Below are 23,470 nucleotides of genomic sequence, written 5' to 3' on the forward strand. Positions count from 1 at the left end.
GCGCCGCTCGCGCGCAGACGACATGTCGTAGCGAGTTCTGCGGTTTGTGGCGACTGCCCTCTTACGACAAGCCTCGCGATATATGCGAGGTGCGTGTTATTTTCCTATGCCGACTAGAACACTCTGCCTTTCGCCACTGTGGGCGTTTACGCCCATATTTAGTTTCATTGTAGTCGAAGGTAAACCGATCGATCGGCTCTTTTAGCTCTTGAGCGATTTCATCGGTTGGCTTGTAGATCGAACTCGCTGCTTTTCTTTTTCCAGTAATCGCAATGCTTCGGAAGGGTTGCACACTTTTCTATCTTACAACAGTCTTGACCTGAAAGGTATCAAGTGGATCTAGCGGCAAGTCTTTTGTGAAATTGAAAGTCGATTTTACGACCAAGTTGAACGCTCTTTTGAGCAGCCAGTCGAAACGCGACAGGCATTTGAGAGCGCAGTGCTTTTACCGTTCCTGCGGCGAGCGTCGCCGTAACCGAGCGAACGAGCACAACAACGAAAGATGAAAGTGAACGCGGAGCGCAGCGGGGGGATGAAAGACGCGAGGAGGGGGGTGTAGTGAAAAGGTGAGAAGGAAGGCGTAGTGCGGAGACAATGGCTGCGAGATGGCGCCAGAGAGTGCGCGTGCTCCGAGGCGCCCGTCGGCGGCGGCTGCTGTGAATAGCGCCCACACGTCACCCACGCGCTGGCTCTCGGGATCTCCAGATTAGCGAGGCAGTCGCGCCGCACTTCGCTCCGTTCGCAACGTGCCGCACGAGACAGATTGTCCGCGCCAGGAAAGGAGGTTCCAAAAGAAAAAAGAATTAGACCTCCTAGGCGCCAGTCCTAATATGGCGCTATGAAAACACGTATAGAGCATGCGCTCAAATTTCGCATTAGGAAGTATCGTAATCGTCGGTGAATGTTTGTGTTCAAGATTTATTTGACAACAAATAAACAAAAAATAAACAGCTTGCTTAGGAAAAGGATTTCTGTTACCTATTGTTCCTAGTTCTGGCTTTCTGGTGTCTATGTCTGGTTTTCTTGGCCCCTTTAACCGACAACGAAACAACTGACACATAGTACAGACACGACCGCTGGCATACATTTGTTTTCTTTTTTGTTTCTTTTTTGCCGCCTTCTCCTTTCCTCTCCATCTTTTTCTCCGCGCACCCCTTTCGCAATGCAGTGCTGTTGAGGTGGTCCTCCTGTGAGAGACAGTTAAGGCACTGCACTTATCTCTTCCGTTCGCTTTAAGGTCACTTCGCACACACGGTAAAATCTCAGTGCCCTTCGACTCTGTGAAGAAGGATGACCAGCGAAGCTGCGTATGTGCACTTCCCCCGCGGATCCGCCCGGCATTTAACTATCTTCGGGATCGGCACACGTATGGAGAGTGCTTAACGCCTGCTTCACCTCCACCGAGGGTCGGCCTGGTATCGCACTATCTTCGGGATCGGCCCAGGTATGGGGAGCTCTGTGTCTGCACACTGTTAAGAACGGCCCGCCGAGGTGCAAGTTTTGCCAGCCAGTTGCGACAGCGGCGTCAACTTTTCTTGGAAAGCCACCGTTACGCTCTAGCCCTCGGCGCCGTTGTGACTAAACGCGATCGGCGGACCAACTATTGTTACTGAACCCACCACCGCCGACCTGATCTGCTGTGAGCGGGGGAGTTGCCGAGGGAACGTCTTCGGAGGCCCCTTCCCACGCGCCGTTCAAGACGCAAGACAATGAACAACCGGTGGCCGCGCTGCGGGGGTCAGCTCGGGGAATAAAATGCGCCTTTCCTGATGTAACCCCGAGTTCTGCGAAGACCGTCTGATGTCGGTGGGGACCGTGTAGCTTTGCGAAAGTGTGTGTGTGTGTAATCCCTCGCGCAAAGAGGCGGCTCGTCTACAGTGCCTGGTCGGCCGTTTCCCTCACCTTGGGATCGAGGGAGGACCGAGTGTTCATAAACCGCTGTTGTGCGGCTGCTCAGTGTACTTTTAACGCGACAGCGTTAAGGAGCTCATGTCGCAGAAAAGCCGGTGTCTTCGGCGTCGGCGTCCTCGGCGTTGGCCGTGAGCGATAAATCCCGGCAGGCACTTCATGAATAAAAAACAACTTGCAAGATGGGCTGGGTGAGAATCGAACCAGGGTCTCCGGAGTGTGAGACGGAGACTCTACCACTCAGCCACGAATTCGATCCTTCAAAGCGGTACAAAAGCGCCTCTAGTGAATGCGGTGTTGCCTTAGAAACGAGCCGTAGAAAGTTATACTGCGGTGTATATATCGGTAATTATAAACATGTAACTTACAGAAGTCGCAGTTACACGAGTAGCGAAGTGCGTTTCCGCTACATTTCTTCTGCACTTTCCGCACACACAAAGCCATCTTGCGGCAAACACAGAAGACCCCCTCCTCTGAATGTACGGCGCTGTCCCGACAGGTGGCGCGCCACGCGTGCATTGGGGTTGTGCGGGGACCGGTGCGAGGCGCGTCGCTGCCCGGACTCCGGCTGCGTTCACACTTGGTCTCAGAGCAGGCGGAAGCGGAAAAAACTTGACAAAATCCGCCCGCCTTGGCGGAGAAACGGGCGGAAAACCAGGCGGCGAAAAAATCGGTCTCGGACCGATTTTTTCGCCCAGGCGAAGCGGAAAGACGTTCCGCTTTACCGGAAGCTGCAATCGCGTGTAAACATCCGGTCGAGAACTTGCGGTCGTAAACATGGCACCGAAAGTGTCGGCTGCTATGCTCATCGACGCCGTCAAAAGCCACCCCGTGCTCTATGACAAGACCCACCATCTGTACAAAGACACGCACCACAAGAATGATATTTGGGCCAAGATAGCCGAAGAGCTGGGAGTAAGCAGTAAGTACTCGCACATTTTCTCTCGCTACGCTGGTGGTGCTTTGTGGGTATAGTTTCGGAAGTAACTTATGCCGAGAATGCTTGATCAGCGCCGCTGTTAGGAGCAAGTGCGCGCCGTGCTTTCGTCTCATTTCCTTTACTTGCCATTGTAATACTTACTGGTTTATTTTGCGCCAAAAGCTGAAGCAACGCATGCAGAAACCGTGTCTACAGCTCCTAGCACCGTGTGGACTGTAACACATAGGGTCGAATGGGTATATCACTGTTTATGTCGCCGCACCGCAAGCCAAGAATCCTGGCAAGTAAATCCAAAACATCGAATGTAGGCATGCTGAACTTGTGCAGTTGCTATATGCAAAAATTTCGAATGAATAAATGAGGTGCATGTTGCACGCACGCTCAGCCTGTGTCGCGAGCGCAACCGAACAAAGGTGACACTATATGCCGTTTTCTTTTTTTTTTTTTTTTGTTAAGCAAATGGCACTCCAGCCAAATTCAACTTTGTACATGCAAATTCAGCCATTGTGTTTTATAACAGCTGCTCAGGTGACAGCATGTGGTCCTAAAGAATACGGCTATGCATTCGCAAACAGTTCTCTCTTTTGCCACTACCCTTTGCACGGCAAAAAGTCTTGCCTTGATCACAGCATGTGTAGGTGGTTCACATTTGCTGGTGGCCCGTCATTTAAAATTGCAACTGTTGCGCAGGTGCATTATGCCAGAAGAAGTTTAAGAACCTCAAGGACACCTTCACAAAAACAAAAAATCAGATCAAGGATTCGATGAAAAGTGGCGCTGGTGCCCATGACGTGCCCCTCGTGAAGTGGAAGCACTTCGAAGCAATGACGGGCATAATGGAAGCTGTCTATCAGGAGCCAATGTAAGTCCTGTCTGTGTAGTCACAAACTTGCCTTGGAAGTTGTGTTTGCATGGTCAGCTGGGTTGTTGAGAGTAAGATAAGTTACCATGCAGCGTCATTTGATTTTATTTATTTGAAGGGCTGTTAGTGGCTTTCTGTTACCTTTCTCGTATACTTGGCAAGCATGACGTTGTTCATAATATTCACCTCTGCTGCATTTTTTACTTGCTGCTTCTGCGAGCAGGAACTGCAAGGGTATCTGGTTTAACTGTTCTTCGGTGCCTTATTTCATATTTTACTTTTCTAGCTTGTGCAGCAACCTCGAATTTGGCTCCTTTGATGGGTAAGTGAATGACTGACATGCATATTTGTAACATCTCTACAGTCTGTAGCGCATGCTAATTCACATATTCTTCAAACTCCATGACAACGCTCGCTGCTAGGCTGGCCCATAGTTGGTGACAACTTCAGCGTCAACCAGAAGGACACATCGTTAATGTGGCAGTATTTTGTAGGTATGACTTTTTTCTGATCATTAGTGGGCCTGATTGGAAGAAGGGCAACACAGGCCAAATAGCTAGGATCCATATGTCTATCGCGAAGTACTACATTAAACTACCAATTTGAAACAGTGGGTAATCTAGGAATGCATAAGTTAAAGCTACATGTGTTGTGAACATTAAAATGTTTCAAATCCTCACGGTACTTTGCCTAAGCAAAAGATTCAGTGGCTTGTGCATAAATTGCCATCTCCGATTCTTAGAGTGTGCATAATAATTCAATGGTAGGGACAGTAATGAGCAAGTTCTGAGAATGTATTTTATTAGTCACTGTTTAAGCACCACACATTGTTAAATTGCACATTGATATCAGTGAGCACCAGCTGCAATTGGTTTAGTTGTTATTTATGCAGAATGATCGTAGCTGAAGGCCCAGCAGCATCCAGTCACGATATTGAAGATGTACCAGCAACAGGAGATACAGACGACTTCGAAGAGATGGTGGTGCCAGAAAGTTTAGAAAGTGCACCGCATACAGACACACAACCTGCAAGCAAGACAACGGAATGGTAAATGTCATTATGGTATAAAGTTCCCTAAAAAACAGCAAGTTTTTTTTTTCAGGCAGCCTGACAATGCAGAAAGTGATATTGAGCCAGAAGTGGTGCTTGACACAACTGAAACGTATGTAGGACTAGGTGCCCCTACCCATTTATGTATACATTGCCAAAACTAGCTCACCAACTTCTTCCCTTACAGGGTACCAAGACCAAGAAAAGTGGCAAAGACATCCAAAAATCCCCAGCGGTAATGTAGGAATTGGTTTTGTGATAGTCAACAGTAGTGGAGACATCCTTTCCTTTGCAGCCCCGATGGCAGCGTTCCCTCCAATGCGGCAGTTGCTGCCGCATGCCTTGACCACCTGAAGGCAGTTGGAAAAGAGCGCCGACAAAAAGAGGAGACCCAGGACACTGTCTACCATTTCTGCATGGCAGCTGCTGGATTTTTACGGTCACTGCCACCTGATGACCAATTTGACTGTATGTGTTCCATCCAAGCCACCATTCAAGAAAAAGTAATGGAAGTGAGGGCTCGGAGGAGCGAAAAATAGTCCTGAAAACATAGCTGCGTGGTATAATGTACATACACTGTTTTTTTTTCTCTGATATTTATCTGTGATATTTAAGTGCCATTGCGTGTTTGTCATCCACTTCTTACACAGTTGACTCCCATGTCGCTACCTATGCCAGCGCTCCCATACTGCCCCTTCCTCTGCAAAGGCGCTGAGTGGTCTGTGACTGTACATACAAACATGGATCTCAAATTCTTTGCCTCAACATATTGTGAAATGAAAATACATATAGAGCTGTGCTCAAATTTTACATTACTGATTATCGTAATTTTCAGAATATTTCCAGCTATTACTATGTCAGGTATTTAAGTTCTGGGCATTGTCTTGTTTTGAAATTCCACACTCATACTCAACAATCATTACCAAGCAGCCCTGTGGCCAGTTTTAGTCGCATTCCTTTTTTTTTTCTGATAACATGTCGTATCCCAGAGCCTATAGTGCCTCGAACAAGTCCTCTATGGCAGAAAGTTAGTATCCGTCTCTTTCCCCTAGTACTATATGTGATACTTAAGCTCTTGTGCAAATAACGATAAGGGCATGGCGTGTTCAACTCATCCTGCACTGCACAGAACTATACAGTACAAAGCTTTTACCTGTGATACGTATTTATTGAAAATACTAGTGATATTTAAGGCCTTGTCCAGGACAGTAAAAATAAGGGTTTGTTGTTCTTTGATCTCGATGCGTGGTGTACAGAACTGCACAGTACAATCTGCCAATTTTAAGATTTGTGTACCAAGTCTGTAGATGTGATGGTTAAGCTCATATAAAGTTGTGAAGTAAGTGTTTGGAAAGCTCAGAACTGCGCGGTACATTTAGTACCCATTTTTTATCCTTTTGATATAAATTGTACACTCACGATCGTGGAAAAAAGGGCTATTCATGCTGTGCACAGAGCTGCACAGCCTAGTGTTTGTATCCAGCTTTTCCTTGAAAGCGCCTTTTCTAAGCTGCACTATGTTTTTAATCAGAGTACTGTTTGCAATACGGTCACATGTATACAAGAAAGATTTATTGCAAATAAAGACTTACTTTCTATCTGGTGGTATCGATGATGCTGTCTTGCCAGGGGACCCTGCCATCATCAGAAATGAAGTACAGGCAAAGCTTGTCCCTCACAGCATAGGCTTGCCTAAACAAAAGTAAATGGGCAAGTGGCACAGTTAGACAACAGAAGTGTGTGCAGAAAATGTACTACGCTATGTTTATAATACAGTACATCGTTTTCTGTCAAGCATTAAAATAAAAGGTGATATTTGGGCTTAATCTGCCATTTAAATACTCAGAGATAATCACAAGGTTTAGAATGCTGGGCCAGAACAAAGTACCTAATATGGCTTGTATACTATATCAGCAATGTATATGTTTCCAGATTGCTTTGTGCAAGACGCTGTACTGCAAAGCCAGAATTTGTTTATAAATTGTTATTGCGAGTCCTTTATTTTAATGTGTCAGAATATGAATGTCTTGAAGAACACAATACTTTTGGCTAAAAGATAGTCTTCCAGCAAAGTAGGTTCGAACTACAAGTAGATAACAGATAAAAACAGCTGTTGCTAGAAAACAATTGCACCTGCAGCCAGAAATGCTTTTTAAGCGAATGGGCTATTCAGCTCGCACATTATTTTTCAGTATGAGATATGCTTATGCACAAATCCATAAAAAAAGACAACGCTCTGCAACACAGATGCAAGAGATCGTTTGTCAAACTAGAAATACCTGGTTGAGTTAAAGCCTGTAGACTGCAATGCAGACAAAGCATCTCTGCTGCCTTCTTCAGCTCTCCAGCTGCCTTCAGTCACTTGCCCTTGCCAATCCTCGCAGTCAGCAGTTCCTGGTGGACAGTAAACAGCTCGAGACCCAGGCGATTCATAAAGTAAAAAATTATGTAGCGCTACACAAGCACACACAATTCTGTTCACATTATCGTCCTTTGCTTTAAATGGCCGTCGAAGAATTCGCCATCTTTGTGCCATAATGCCAAAAGCATTCTCCACCACTCTTCGAGCTCGGCTAAGTCTGTAGTTGAAAATTCTTCTCTGATGTCTCACTTCAAATGTCTGACTTGCATCAGATGTGTCGGCAAACAGTGGTTGAAGGGCTGTAACAATGTACAAGATAAACTTGATGTAAAAAAATTACAGAAAAGCAATGTGCCACTACAAGAACACACAGCACAAACGGCATAAAAAGACTATTGTAGCTTACTTTTGCGAGAATAAGGTCTCATCATAAAGGTCTTCAGAGGGAAAGCCTCATCTCCAACAAAAAAATAGGGCATCTTGCCAATGCTGCCAATCTCTGAGTCCTCAGGAATTCCAATTTGATTTGCCAAAATCAACTCCTGGAACTTGCTGCGTGCAAACACGCCACCATCCGACTCACTGCCGAAGTGCCCAATTTCGACATACAGGAACCTAAGGAAGTACACAAAACATTTTATATTAGAAGAAAATGCATGTACAAGTGTTGTCATTCGGTATATTTCAATATGTTCAAATGAATATATGGGTCAAACCTCCCATCAGTTTTATCTTGTAACATTCATCTCTTTTCTTTCAAGGAATAGCTAATGACGACGAGATTAACGTAGCATAATCTGACTTTTGTGTTGTTTCTAACCGATGCATGAAATGGTTAATGGATATAAACACTAAAGATTTAAGTCCGAAGTCGTGTAGATCAAGAACCACTAATAGCCCACTTCCTTATTATCTTACCATTCACTTGGAATCTGGTAATTCTTAGTACACTAGGAGTAACTTGGTAACTAGGAGTCCACATCATGGCTAATCTAACTTGGTTGCTATATACCAAATACAATATTACCAATGTTAACCACATGCTTGGCTATTTATGCTCTAACTTCCCTACTGCGCTTCCTTTCTTAAATTAATGGCTGAACAACGCAAATCATCCGTACCTGTAACTTGCATCACTTATCGCAAGCAATGACTTGCTGAAACTACTTTTGTAGTTCCTGTTTAAGGTTCCTGATTTGGCGGGGCACTCAATGACCACGTGTTTGCCATCAATGGCTCCAATACAATGAGGCAAGTGCCACTTCTCTTCAAACTCGTTTGCAACCTAATGAAAAAAGCAGAATGAAACACTACTGAGCGAAATCCACATTATAAAACAGTAAAATCTCAGCCATTTGTGCAAAGCCTCAAGCAACACAATCTGAGGTAAATGTCGCTTTATAGTTTTGCTTTTACCTATGCAACACTAACTGTGCAGAACACACAGCCCATACTGAGTGTTGCAATTCACAGTTTGTGATTGAACTTTCACATGTTCAAGAACCCCAGGTTGTCCAGGTTAACCTGGAGTCCATTACATCGTACCTCATAATGAGAACATGGTTTTGGCACATAAAACCCCAGCATACAACATATAGTGCTACACTTATTGTTTCTTACATTCCGACTGCATGTACAGAACCTAAAGTAGGTACTGAGTAACAGTATGTGAAGCTCTTCAAACTTACATTGCTGAGCACATGCAAATCTCCGGGTTGCAATGCGTTAATACTCAATATCTGTGTCTCTATAGGAAATTGTGTCTTCTAGTTTTGCTTACTGCAGAAACGGAGGCTTTCAGTGCTGTTCCTAATGACTTAGTTATACAACTGCAGTAGTCTAATCTGCTTTAATACAGTTTGAATTTGATTAAGTAAGAAGCAAAATTAGGAAAGTACATACCTGTGTGTTTAACAAGATGCAAAATTTCAATCTATGTGTACTTATTTCATTTGGAAAAATCGAACCTTCTGAGCTGATGTATGAAGTGTGAATCCAGCTTCGCGATTTCTCCAAAACAGTAGCGTCTTCTCTACTACACTCACGTTCCCGAGCGCAGGGTAGGAACCTTTGTTGGGAACAGGTGAAACATCTTCGCTGAAGAGGTGCACAATGTGACATATGTACACTGAGAAGGGCAGAAAAGATGAGCACCCGTGTTGTCTGCCAACTTGTTTTGTCTAACTCCTGGGTATGTGTGTTAATTTGCTCGACGCTTCTAGCAAATAAATTTATAACTTGTGAAAAAATTAACATGCATTTTCATTGCGATTTTGACTTCAACCTTCATTTTGTAAATAATCAAGTAGGAAGCACTAGCCATGGCCAGTGTATGGTGACAAATTTTGTCATTTTCATCAGTTTTTTGCAATACAAAAAATGCATGCTATCATTTGGCATTTGAAGCTGTTTGGGCATGCGTGAATACTGGATCTTCAGTTCAAAGTGAATAGTGATTTAGGAGGAATATTTTCGAATCTAACGTATGTTGTGCGAAGTCGCGGCAAACTCCAATGAATTAGTAAACTTTTTTTATTTACCAAGGATAATTTGGGAGTTACGAAGTGAAACTGCTGTTTACTACTTCTGTGGAAGAATGAGATCCACATTTGGGCCAGTAGAACTTGTTAAGGAAATGTCGAAGGTATAAAGAGGTTAATTATAGCAAGACATGATTCATCTGCGTCTATGCACGCAAGAAGCTAATAAAAGGAACGCGAGAGTAAAACAGTGCACAAATTAAAAATAGAGACTTGAAATGACTAGAGGAAGTGTAAACACGAGATAGTGCGGCACAGAGGTTTTATTTTGGTTAGACGTCTCGGCTACAATTATTAGACGTATCCGCCTTTGTGGTGCTACCGTTGACGGTGCACGCCTCGCACGTAAACAAACTCATGCCGATCCGTTACAATAATCCTGCCCATTCTTGATGTGCTTCACGGCACGGCATTATGCTTCGCTGCACGGCAAAACTGTACTGCGACAAAAGTTAATGAAAGGCGCCGATCATGACACTTTGTAAAAATGAATACTAATGTTTCTTTAGAAGCGAATATCTATTAACACAATATTCGAATATTCGCAAAGCCCAATTGTTTGGATATTCTACTTACCTTCAGCCACTCAGCTGCCGATGACGGACATTTTACATAAATAGGGCCAACGACCTCCCAGATGGCTTGACAGACCTCGGCAATTATCTTGCAGGCGGTAGACCGTCCAGCCAAGAAATTAAATGACGAGGTCCTTATTGTTTCGCCAGCTGCCAAAAATCTAACGGAAGAAAAACAAACACACGTACGCCTAGCTTTTAGTGAACCCATAACTCTTACTTCATATGCACGAAGACACCGCACAGGTGCACAAATTCGAAACCATCGTGCAATCGAAACACGGACATGACAGTGTTCTTACCTCACAGCCAAAGCTAGGCGGTGGTCTGGCGGAATGGCCTTGCGGAACTTGGTATTCGCTTTTGTTATTCTAGGCCCCACCAGTTCCAAAAGTCGATCAAAACTTCGCGGCGGCATCCTTAAATAGCTAGCAAAAAAAGAAAGCACAGTGTGAGCTTTCAACAAGACGAAACAACGAACTGTCAACAGTACTTACTCGCGGTAGTACTCAACGTCGCGTGACCTGAGGTGCGGCAACAAAGCGTTGGCGTGGCCCAACATCTCTCGCTTCTGCAAAGCTGGACGAACCCACCATCGCCGCTTCCGAGGTGGCCGCTTTTTCCGTTCTTCATTGTCCATTGACAGAAAGCAACTGGCCAGAAGTATCATAGTTACTTCCTCTTCCTCGTCCATTGCGCTGACTAAACTAAAGCTGCAGACGACAGACGCAGTTGCGCGAAACTAGCTTTTAGTAACTGATGGGTGAATGAATGAACGTATGTCTTGAAATAGCGTGATGAACAGTGCCACCACACGGACAAACGTACGCAAGCTAGATGGATGTGGGCGAAAGCGGAAGTGGTTTCCGCTGCAGTGGCGAAACAAATGTGAACGTTTTGTACATGCGCGGAAAAGATTTTCCGGCCGCTTTGGCTTTTCCGCCCGCTTGCCGTTTCCCAAGTGTGAACGTAGCCTTAAGCGGAAGCTTTAGCTCGGGTGCTCCTATCTAAACACATGTAAAAAGAGAATTCGTTTTTCTCGGCTACCACTGCACCAATTTTGACGAGGTTTGTTGCATTTAAAAGAAAAACTTAAAGTCTAGTGACTGTTGGTTTCGAATTTTTCAGTTAGGGCGTCAATCTTTTATTAAAAACTGGCGAAAATCCGAAATTTCCAAAAAACAAAACTGCCAAGTTTACAACTCCGTAACGCCTAAAGGAAAAACGATAATACCATTCTGTGAAATGCATCTAATAGTACATCCAAAGCGGACAAAATTGATATATTACACATGAATCTCAAAAAATTTAGTAACATGGAAATACAGCTTTTGCAGAACCCTTGTAAACAACGTAACAAATTCACGTAAGATGTAAAATGACATGTCGAATTTGTCCGCTTTCAATGATCTAATGGATGCCGTTGACAGAACCGCGATATCTGTTTTTGATACAGAGCTATCAATTTTTAAAAATTGTGCTTCTATTTCTCTCAAACGGTCAAATATTTGAAAATCGTTTTAGGAAAATTCAAGCCCTAAATAGAAATTCCGCTTCCAACAGTCACTAGAATTCAACTTTCTCTTTCAAATGCAACAAATTTCATTAAAATCGGTCCAGGGGTTATTTCATAAAAACGTTTTTGCATTTTACATGTATTTGAATAGGCCGCGTCGGAGTTGGGCCCGAGCTAAAGCTTCCGCTTAAGAGGAAGCTTTAGAGGAAGCTTAAGAGGAAGCTTAAGAGGAATTCTCCTTTTACATGTAAAAGGAGAATTCGTTTTTCTCGGCAACCACTGCACCAAATTTGACGAGGTTTGTTTCATTTAAAAGAAAGACTTAAAATCTAGTGACTGTTGGTTTCGAATTCTTGAGTTAGGTCGTGAATATTTTATTAAAAATTGGCAAAAATTAAAATTTTCAGAAAACGAAACTATCAAGTTTACACCTCTGTAACTCGACAACAAAAAATGATAATACAATTCTGTGAATTCTATCCAATAGTACATCTAAAGCGGACAAAATTGATATGTTACACATGAATATAAAAAAAATTTAATCATCGAGAAATACAACTTTTGCGAAACCGTTGTAACCAAAGTAACAAATTCACATAAGATGTAATATGACATATTGAATTTGTCCGCTTTGAATGCTCTAATGGATGCCGTTTACAGAACGGCGATATCGGTTCTTTATGCAGAGCTATGAATTTGTAAACTTCGTGCTTCTATTTTTTTCAAACGGTCAAATATTTGAAAATCGTTTTAAGAAAATTCAAGCGCAAAATCGAACTTCCGCTTCCAACAGTCACTAGAATTTAACTTTCTCTTTCAAATGCAACAAATTTCATCGAAATCGGTCCAGGGGTTATCTCATAAAAACGTTTTTGCGTTTTGCATGTATTTGAATAGGCCGCGTCAGAGTTTGGCCCGAGCTAAAGCTTCCTCTTAACGCCTGCTTCAGCTCCGCCCGGTATCGGCCCGGTATTTCACTATCTTCGGGATCGGCCCACGTATGGGGAGTGCTTAACGCCTGCTTCACCTCCGCCGCGGGTCGGCCCGGCATTGCACTATCTCTGGGATCGGCCCACGTATGGGCAGTTTTTTTACTTACCACAACGACACGAAAATTTCCTTGGACGGTAGAGGTATACAGCGTCGCTGTAAGAAGGTTCAATGTAGACTGGCCCCTAGTGCCACTAGGTGCCCGTTGGCCCCTAGTGCACACACTCAGCGGCCTCATGATGCATACCCAATGGCATAAACGAGAAGAAAGGCGGTTAGACGAGGGACCCGACTTTCATTAGTCATAAGAAGCCAGCAAACAATGACATCAAGGACGACATAAGGGAAATTACTTGTACTTGCTAATTGAATCAAAGAAAGCTTAAATTAATGGCAATGAAAGTGGTTAAAAGAACAACCTGCCGTAGGTGGGGAACGATCCCGCGTCCTCTCATTACGCGTGCGATGCTCTACCAATTGAGCTACCGCGGCGCCGTTTTCCCATCCACTTCCCCTATTTACATGATTAAGACGTGACACTGTTAACATGCACAGCAAAACAACATCTGAAATTTAAATGCTGGAGCCTCACGTCTATAGCTTACCGCGCCGAGCTCTGTTGGCGGGGTGCATGTGCATGACAACCTGCGTTAGTTTTCTACTTTATATAGTACCTGGTGCTATGAACGTTGCCTGCCTCGTGCAAGTGGTGACCATTCTCAAAAACACACACAGACAAGAATGCGTTTTCCGGTATGTCAGGCCCTAAAACCTGCAGTACGAAATCGCCGGAAGCACTGTGAGCGTCTTCGTCCCGTCGTCTGCTTCACATGCTCCGACTTCTGCCGTTTGCGGCGCTGTTCGCCAGCACGTCGCTGGCGCTTTACGACGGCCGCCCGGTGCCTATGCGGCACATAACGGCGACGGCGACGGCGATGACAAAAACGCGCCCCGAGTGCCCATACAATTCCTGCCGCAATGAAAGAGGTCCAGTGCCTCCATTTCATATAACTTCATGTGATCGAGAAGTGTTTATGGGATATTTATGGATATTTTTAGATATGGAGGACATGCGGTATGTATCTAACCGCATTCGCACACCCAGTGACCCAAATTGTACACTAGCATGGGCCACTAGGCATATGTTAGGTCCTTGCTGCCTTGCCGAGCAAGCAACATGGACGCCTGGGTATGTGCCCGAACGGAAAACTTTGGCACTGCACGCGTGATATCGGTATGTGCCATTCTCGGCCAATCCCCCAGAGTGAATGTTCCAAGGTGACACAAGGGGTACGCTGCCTAGACACCTTCACGCCTAGCGCGGCTTCCTTGATGGATAGCCATTGCGACGAAGTTATAGCGAGGATACTAAGGATAGTGGGGGTCTCTACAGAGTTTCAAATGGGGTGGAGTGATTACGACAAGATATACTGTCTCGTGGTATCATTCGACATTGTGGTTGCAGCGAGATGACCACTTCGTGTGTCTACTGATGTGCCCATAAGGTTTCATAATTCACGGATAGCATGGGCGTGTGGAAACGTTATACAATAATCATCATAATAACCATCAGACTATATAAAATGCACTATTAAAAATTATATAGCGATCATAAGAAATAGTGCTAATCGCATTAACCTCGCCAATCATCTCCAGAGGGTGCATGCGCCGCCCACTTTTGTTAAAAGAAAGTCAGAACGTGAGATGGAGGATGAGGTCCATGGATGGAATAGCAGTGCCTAGTTAATTTATGACAGAATTCTAACAGCAAAAGTAATCTGTACTCACTTTTTCGTGTTCACCGACAAGTGTTCCCTACAAGGGCAGAAAATGTCATAGTATTTCGTGTGCTTTTAGTTGCATGTTCCTGTGAGCTTAGCATTAAGCACCTGCTTTATGCGTTTTCTACAGGCGAGCGCGCGCTGTTTGTCCAAATAACTGCCACTCTTCCCACCTTGTTCGCGTCATTTGCGTAATTTGCGACCAAGCTGTGCCTGTGGCCAAATTTTATCAGTGAATGTTCGGATTGTCGCTGCGGAACGTTAAATTTGCGTTTCTCTAAAAGAGATGACGGCAGTGTAGTGCGTCGTCGTCTGTTCACCGATGGTATGCGGAGACATATATGGAAACAAAGCGCTGCATGAGCGTGGGTCTGTCTGCGGCGGCTGCTGTGAATCACGGCCACGCTTGACCCACGTACTCTCGCGATCTCTCGACTAGCGAGGCAGTGGCACCAAACTTTGCTCCGTTTGCAATGGGCCGCACGAGACAGGTTGCATGCGCCAGCCAATACATCGCCAAATGAAAACGGGTGTAGAGAGAGAGAGAGAGAGAACCGGGATGGGAAAGGCAGGGAGGTTAACCGGATGACATTCTGGTTTGCTACCCTGCACTTGGGGAAGGGTTAGGGGATACGAATGACGGAAAGAGTAGCAGAGAGAAAAGGCAGACTAACAGGGGAAGAGTGCAGGGAACGTCGTGAACGTCCATGAGAATTACAATCTCTCCAATAGGCCACTCGAACGAAAAAATTTCAAGAGTGCCTTCCCTGTCTCCTGGTGTGACGACTGTATAGGTCGGCGTTCCCGGACGGTCCGCTCCGAAAGCGCCGGGTCATCAAAAGGCGCCAGCGCGATCGCGAGTCACTGCCTGTGTGCGCTATATAGGGGACAATGACAGAAAAAAAAATGCGCTCGATAGCTTCCTCGTCGCCGCAGTGGTAGACTTCGCATTAGGGAGTATCGTAATCGTCGGCGAATTTTTACTCCAGAAAGAAACGATACAGCTTGGACCGAACCCGAAGGCGGCACAATGTCTCGCTGCGTCTTGGTAGCGTTCAGCTACGACGAAAGGACTGGGGAATTAGAGCCGACGCAGAAGGCGGGGGTGCAGTTTAAGACGAAGGTTTAGCTCGGGTGCTCTTATCTAAATACATGTAAAAGGAGAATTCGTTTTTCTTGGCAACCACTGCACCAAATTTGACGAGGTTTGTTGAACTTAAAGGAAAATTTTAAAATATAGTGACTGTTGGTTTTGAATTTTCGATTTAGGTCGTCAATATTTTATTAAAAATTGGCAAAAATCGAAAATATTCAAAAGAAACGATACTATCAAGTTTACAGCACTGTAACTCAGCAACGAAAAATTATAATACAATTCTGTGAAAAGCACCTAATAGTGCATCTAAAGCGTACAAAATTGATATGTTACACATGGATTTCAAAAAATGTGGTAACATGGAAATACAGCTTTTGCAGAACCCTTGTAAACAACGTAACAAATTCACGTAAGATGCAAAATGACATATTGAATTTGTCCGCTTTCAATGATTTGATGGATGCCGTTCACAAAACCGCGATATCTCTTCGAAATGCCGAGCTATGAGTTTGTAAACTTCGTGCTTGTATTTTTTTTTTCAAACTTTCGAAGTTTTGAATATTCTTGTAACGAAATTCAGGCCATAAATCGAAATTGTGCTTTCAACAGTCACTATAATTTAACTTTATCTCTCAAATGCAAGAAATTTCATTAATATCGGTCCAGGGGTGACCTCAGAAAAACGTTTTTGCGTTTTACAGGTATTTCAATAGGCCGCATCGGAGTTGGGCCCGAGCTAAAGCTTCCTCTTAAAAGGACACTAAATGTTAATATTAAGTCAATGTGGACTGTTGAAATACCATCCCAGAAACCTCGAAACGCTTGTTTCATGCAAAGAAGAGACTTATTTTAAGAGAAAATGCGTTCTGAAGCGTCCGCGTACCTCTAGCGCAGTTTAAATCGCCTGCCGTCCGATCAAGTGGTGACGTCATGGTCTCATAGTGACGTTGCGCCGTCGGTGAGTAAAACGGCGCCCGCAGACGGTGCTACGGCTTTTCTGCGCAAAACGCAAACGCGCGGCCAGAAACGGAGCCAAGACAAAGCCGACAGCAGCGTGAACGCGGAACTATGGCAGGCCCCGCACACTCTCAAGTTCAACAAATGGCCACAGAGGGCGAAAAATCAATCGAGGCGCGTTTCAGCGTAAGCGCGCAAGTGGAGATACTGTAATTTTGTCGAATACTTTAATTGGTGCTTTCTCTGCTAGGGGCGCTGAACATGCTGATTTTTTTAATTTACACAAACCATTGACATGAACAATCGAGGTGTCTAAGGATGTTTTTTTACCTCAGGCAAATAGGCAGTTGATTTTTTTTTAATTTGATTGTTGAAGCTGCTTTTTAGTCATAGTGTCAAGGTTTTTGTACTTGATTAACCACCGACGGCCGACAGCCTATTGGTATCGATGTGTTTCCTGGCCGTTGGCGTTCGAATACTACGGCGGTAAAACATTTTCGAAAGCATGCTGGTTTCGTCTGCGAGTCATTACACAGACTTGCTGTAAAGAGGTCTACTCTTGACAAAAAATAGTGCCTCATTTTGTTTAGGCGTTGATTATCATAATGAATGCGGCGGAGGTTGACGGAATACGCTTGAAGCTACGTTTTTATGCCGTTGATCTCCATAACACCGTAAGTACGCAAACCGATGTCACAGAACACCCGATGCATCATTGTGTGTTCTCCGTCATCGCTTGTTTGCTGTACGCCTACTGATTCTTCACTTCTTCTTCAAGTGTTGCATCCTCCTTTTGTCCTTGTTCTCTTGTGCTTCACTTACAGTATGTCGTTCCGTCAGCTGTAATGCGCATTTGCAAAACCAATACGTTTGATAAGACGCAGTGGTTATCATAATTTCACTACACATGTATTAAGCTGGCACATGTGGTTCAGATGCAGATACCTGTATGCGGACTTGCACGACGTTGATGCGGAGATTAGGATAATTATGACACCCGTAAGGAAAAGGCAGCTGACGGCCGTAAGCTGTCGCGTTCTTTTCGCCAAATTACCCGGCCTGGTAGTGCTCTAAAGATGCTGTATAAAAGTGACACGCGGTGACAGGGAAGTTATGTTTAGCAGCCGACTGTACGTTTTGTAGCTTAGGTCTTCTTTCTTGCGCGTCTGTGCTACCCTTATTAATGAGCCATTTCTTGACTATGTTCTTGACTATGTAACCGCGTTTGTGTGGATCCATAGACGTGTGCTTTTTGTTGTACTTGTAAAATGCAAATAAAATGTTTTCAAGCTTACTCAATCTTTGGTGTGTGCGTTTATTCCAGTCGAGGCCATCGTGCCACCTGGAAACCGCACTCTGTCAGTAGCCCTACACGATATGCAACAGCTGAAGCGCGGCGGCACAACTCGGGGTAACGGCGGCGTAATAAACGAAAAACCGCTCGGGATGCCCTTAAAAGTCAGTTCAGAGTGTGCCTTAACTCGATATGACTCAGCGCTACATATATTCTGCTGCGCCTTGATCGTGCTCCCGCCAGTTTGGTTGCTGTGTGGCAAACGTAGCGCCTACATACATATGTAGGCGCTACGTTTGCCACACAGCAACCTAACTGGCGGGAGCACGATCGATGCGCATCAGCCAGAACCCAGTAGGTAAAGCGACCATACTGTGCAAAACCCCGTTTCCGGATGGATGGATGGATGGATGGATGGATGGATGTTATGAGCGTCCCCTTTGGAACGGGGCGGTGGCTTGCGCCACCAAGCTCTTGCTACTATGCTGCCTAATATCCTACCTAGGTTAACCAATGAGAAACAAAAAAAAAAGACACTATGAACTACCACGTCCAAATTTTCTGATACCCTATTGCGAACTGTGCTTTTGTACGTCTCCGTCTTTTGTCGTTTCCCTACTTTTCTTCCACCAATCCTCCAATCGCCTCTTACTGATGTCTATTGCGAACCTGTTTGCTTTACCATTGCTCCCGCTGAACCCAAGGGCTTCAAGGAGGCCAGTGGTGCCTACATCGACCGCTGGATAGACGTCTTCACCTTCTAATAAAATATGCTCCGTCGTTTCCCTAGCTTTACCGCAGCAAGCACATGCTTCTTCTTCCTTCTTATATCTCGCTTTATAGGTGCGTGTTCTAAGGCATCCCGATCTCGCTTCGAAAAGTAATGAGCTTCCCTTTGAGTTATCATAAATGGTTTCTTTCCTAATTTCGTTTTTTCCCCTTAAGTAGTTACTCATGGCAGGTTTCTTTTCCATTGCCGCCACTGTTTGGATCCCACCGATGGCATCGGTTGTTGGGAACTCGGCGCTGACGCCCGTGGTTGTACCTGGGTCGCAAGCCCCAAGGGTAGCGTTGGCCTGGCGGCCTGGGGTACAACTGGAAGCATCCGAAGGTCCCGGCAAAGCATGAGTCGACTGGTAACAACAAAACAACTTGTTTATTTTAACATCGCAAAGAGTTGGCGGTCAGGTTGACCGAAGTAGAGAGACGGGAGAGCACTTCACTCAACAGAAGAAATCGGAGCCCTCCTTTTGGCGTCCGGGGGCAGCTGTTTTTATACTCTCGCAGTTGAGGGCAAGAAGGAACCCCTCAATAGACGAGCACGTGATTGTACAATGGACTAATGGTGACGCACACTGTCGTAGCGCCGCCGTTCGGGCACAATGGCACATACACTCACACACGCACATGAAGACACGTGGCATCGGAACATGCCTGGAAACGCCTGGAAACGCCTGGCGGGGAGCGTTGCGGCGACGCCGAACGGGCCAAAATGTCTGCCGCCCCGCCGCAGTCGCGCCGGCAAAACCGCGCGTTGCAGGCGAAACGCAACACCACCCATGAGATTAATTCAGCTTCTCTGACTTTCCGCTTGACCTTCTTTGTTGCTGTGTTGCCCACCCCACAGGCCGCATACTTGCTGGTAAGCTTCCTAGTTCTTTTCCTCCACTGTGCATCAATGTTTTGCCTGTACAGATACCTGAACACTCTCCCAGCCCATTTACTTTCCTCCATATTCCTCAGCCGTTCTTCATACTCAATTTTACTACGAGCTTCCCTCACTTCAAAACTAGTCCAGCCCATATCCCCTTGCACAGCTTCATTTGTAGTCTTCCCGTGAGCGCCCAATGCGAGGCGACCCACTGACCTTTGGTTCCCGTCGAGTCCTGATTGTACCCCTGATTTAAAGCAAACAACCGCATTTCCAAAAGTAAGTCCTGGAACCATTACCCCTTTCCACATACCTCGGAGGACCTCGTACCTATTGTATCCCCATAGCGCTCTGTGCTTCATTATGGCTGCAACTCCTGTTGTACAGCGCCACCCGTGGTCACATACTTTAGTTCACGACGCCACCGCTACGCTTATTTCCGTAGCACTGTGGAAGGTACAGTTTCCCTTCTCTAAATTTGTATAGGTGTTCTGTGACTATGGTGCCTAGCGGAAGGGAAAGCGCGCGACGATGAGCTGGTTCTTTATTTTATGACGCCGCAATGGACGACCCTGAAGACGACATATTGGCTCGCGACGCAGGGTTCGACTTCAGCGATTTAAGTACTGATGAACGTGACCTGCTGCTGAGGGCTCGCGCTGCCGGCGTCGTTGCGTACTACTACGACGACAACTGTATGTCATGGCTGTACATATTCGCACATTTGTAGCTTTTCCTTCGTGAAAACCAAATGCCGCACTCACCGCCCCGTCTTCGACCTACAGTTGTTCTTGCGCTTCGGAGAATGCAGGCAACACCGACTGGACAGCGCTACGGGAAAGCCTTGCTTTGAAAGGCACTCCACACGACTTCAGTAAGTCGGCGTTGAACTAGTAATCCTCTGGACGAAAGTGCAGCGAGCACACTATGTGATTTTTCGGCTCTTTCCCAACGCGCTGTGGCAGAGGTACGGCACTTAACCACTTCGAACGGAGAGGTTCACTCGTTGGCACACAGTGATTAGTAACGTTGGATTCTCCGCTGCAACTGCCCTTGGCCAAGTTCCGCGGACCGTTCGCGCATCCCACGACATCACATGGACGTGGCATTCTCGCTGCTTGTTCCAAATGCAAGTTTAGCGAGCCAGCAGAACCAGCGCAGCACGACGCGATAACGAAACAAGTGAAACTCCAAAACGCGCGTGGCACAGAGTCAAGCGTGCAGAGTCGAGCGAAAACGAAACCTTTCGACCACCCATACTACTGAACGGTAACGTCAAGATGTTATTTTTTTCAAAAAAACGAACAGAAGTAGACAAGTAGCATTTTTTCCCGTCTTATAACCTAATGAAATGATCTTTCTGATACGAGTAGTTGAGTACTAGTGACATAAATTATGATGAGCGCCTTCGTCATCGGGCTAGTACCGGAATGTCGCTGGAAGGTCTCAAATCGTGTCTTGCATTTACCTCAATTTCTCGGTTACTAAAGCTCTGTTCGCGATTATATTGACGCCTTAGACGTTCTAGAGCATTGCTTTATCACTTTAACTAGACTTCATAGTAACCTTTAGTGTCCCTTTAACACAGTATCCCAAAGCGTTAGCTTCCGCGCCAGGCGAGAACGGGACAAACTGACACGATCCCGGTGATGACGCAAGGAAGAAAGTCATTCATTCTATTGGCCGAATGGCAGCTAAAGCGCATACAAGTGCCTTAGCTCGTGCTGTGTGGGACGCGACGTATTCGTGCCAGTCTTATGAAAGCAGTGTAATACAGTCGAACGACTTTGTGACGAAGTGGTCGGGGCTTCCGAAATCCTCCGTTACACCTCTCACTTCTCTGTGAAGGTTGCGCAGCACACAGCTCACACAAGAAGAGGTCATTCTGTTCTATAAAGCCTTGCTGGACTGTAGTTGGCATCGGCATGAGAGAATAAGTTACGCGTATGGCTTGAACATCGCTCTTCTGTGTCTGTTGCATCAGCGTGTTTGAAAAATGTTTATTTAAAAGAACACTACACGAACAATGAGTCGCAGTCACGGCACAATTCCAGCAGGACTATAACATATACAAAAAACGAAGCATTGTATACACGGCACGTTTTTAAAGTAGTGTCTGAGTCCTCACTCCCTAACATATAATCACATATACCCACGAAAAGGCACAGTTGCACATAAAGTAATTGTCGCATGTGTAAAATGATGTTCCATATACGCAGTATACACGGAACCGTTGTCAGATGGGAAGAGGACTTGGCACCTTTGAAGGCGCCTCGTCCATGAGCTTACATGTACTCATCAACCCAGCATCATTCGATACATTGACCTCGGTTCCCCCCTCAACCCGGGTTGACTGGGCGGGGGGCTTTGGTTCGGGCCAACGGTTCTTCCCGGAGAAGTGGGCTGTTGCGGTCCAGCAACACAGAGTTACTGCACTCAACACACAAACAGCCATGTCGGTCTTACAGGACACACGCCTGACTGGCCCTCGGACTGACTTGACGCAAAAGAGGCCAAGGCATACAACCATGGAGAGCACCAAAGCCGCCCGCGGAGCAGCGCGACCACCCAAGGGTGCGCCGCCACCGGTTCCAGCTCTGGGTTCCACTGAGCCAAACAAAACCCCGTAGATCGACTGGCACACACGGCCGAGTCGAGCGACCTTAGGAGCATGCATCATAACTTAATGGATAGCTTTCCACCTGACTCATCAAAAATCACGGCAGGACGGGCCCACCACTTCGAGAAACTTATCCCCCAAGCGGTGCCGCTCCCAGGTGAGATGGAACCAGACCTCCTTCCGTGCTTTCGCAAGCACTTCGTGAAGGTCCGGTGCCTGACCCCCGAAAACTGCATCGCGGCGTACCAACCAAACTTGGTAGGAGCACTCGGCGAGGAGAAGCACGAACTGGTTGACCGCCTGATTGGGCAAAGGGTGCAAAAATCGTACTGTCTGATAAGGCACGCCTGGAAGATTAAAAAGACTAGCAATCCTTCGGAGAACAGCTGCAGGAAGCAAACACTGCGCAAAGGCATGAACCGAGCCCTCACGAGCGCCACAGAACGGGCACACCCCACTAGCCGGGACGGCTGTGAAGGGCTTGTAGCCCAACGGCAGGCACCCTCGCGCCAGGCGATACATGAACGTGGCTCGCCTAGCGTCGAAGAAACTGGCCGTGATGAGCTTCCAGTTTGGCCTGTGAATGGACAGGTCATACCTTTGGCAATGCGGGGGGAGACCTGGGGTGAGGATGACTACTAATTCTTGAAGTGGAGTTGAAACTACGTCGATGCCGGGGTGAACCTTGCGGAGGCTTACCAAAGAGTTGGCAGCCGCCGCATCAATGGTGGACGGGGTACCTGAGCGAGGAACACAGTGGGAAAATGTGCTCTGCGAAAACAAGCGGAGTCGGGTGCTAAGCAAAACCGAGGTAAAGCTTCGAGTCAGCAGCGTATCCGAGTTAAGAGCGACCTGGGTCCATCTGAAGTGTAGTGCAGTACACGATGTAGGAATTGGTCATAAAGACAGAGGAGCCAAAAAACACAGGCGCAAGACGAACATGTTATCCCTCATAACCCCTGTGTTCACTCTGGCAATCATAGTAGTCTTCTGACGAACACTTCGTCATTTTATGATTATCGAGAAAAACAGAATACTTTTCGAACACCTCTTCGGTAGCAGCGTAAGCCTCTTAGCTCAATATCTACCATGCAGAGTCCTTAAAGAGCACAAACGCAATGTTGAAGGTCATATTTGGCAAGAACGCGCGTTTTCAGAGTAGGAAAAAAAAACCGCAACATCGACCGACCATCATTTGCAAGAAAAATCTCATTACGTGCACGTCGCCGTGTAGGTGTGATGTTGTTGTGATACTTGCAGTGACCCAAGTTGACGTCAAAAACGTTTCATTGAAGAGCGGCAGACCCCCGTCGGCTCCTAGGGCACA

General features: G+C 46.0%; 2 protein-coding genes across 2 annotated transcripts; both read left to right on the forward strand.

Annotated features, from left to right (window-relative positions):
* Positions 1 to 2,563: 2,563 nt before the first annotated feature.
* LOC142557064 (transcription factor Adf-1-like) lies at positions 2,564 to 3,790 on the forward strand. The gene is made up of 2 exons (XM_075668631.1): positions 2,564 to 2,830; positions 3,539 to 3,790. The coding sequence occupies exons 1-2, from the start codon at positions 2,686 to 2,688 to the stop codon at positions 3,712 to 3,714; spliced, it is 321 nt and encodes a 106-aa protein (XP_075524746.1). The 5' UTR covers positions 2,564 to 2,685; the 3' UTR covers positions 3,715 to 3,790.
* Positions 3,791 to 4,644: 854 nt separating this feature from the next.
* On the forward strand, positions 4,645 to 5,628 carry LOC142557063 (uncharacterized). The gene is made up of 4 exons (XM_075668630.1): positions 4,645 to 4,758; positions 4,814 to 4,873; positions 4,949 to 4,996; positions 5,057 to 5,628. Exons 1-4 carry the CDS (start codon positions 4,688 to 4,690, stop codon positions 5,298 to 5,300), a joined length of 423 nt encoding a protein of 140 aa, XP_075524745.1. The 5' UTR covers positions 4,645 to 4,687; the 3' UTR covers positions 5,301 to 5,628.
* The last annotated feature ends 17,842 nt before the right edge of the window (positions 5,629 to 23,470 follow it).

Source organism: Dermacentor variabilis, chromosome 9, assembly GCF_050947875.1.
Source record: "Dermacentor variabilis isolate Ectoservices chromosome 9, ASM5094787v1, whole genome shotgun sequence".
NCBI lineage: Eukaryota > Metazoa > Arthropoda > Arachnida > Ixodida > Ixodidae > Dermacentor > Dermacentor variabilis.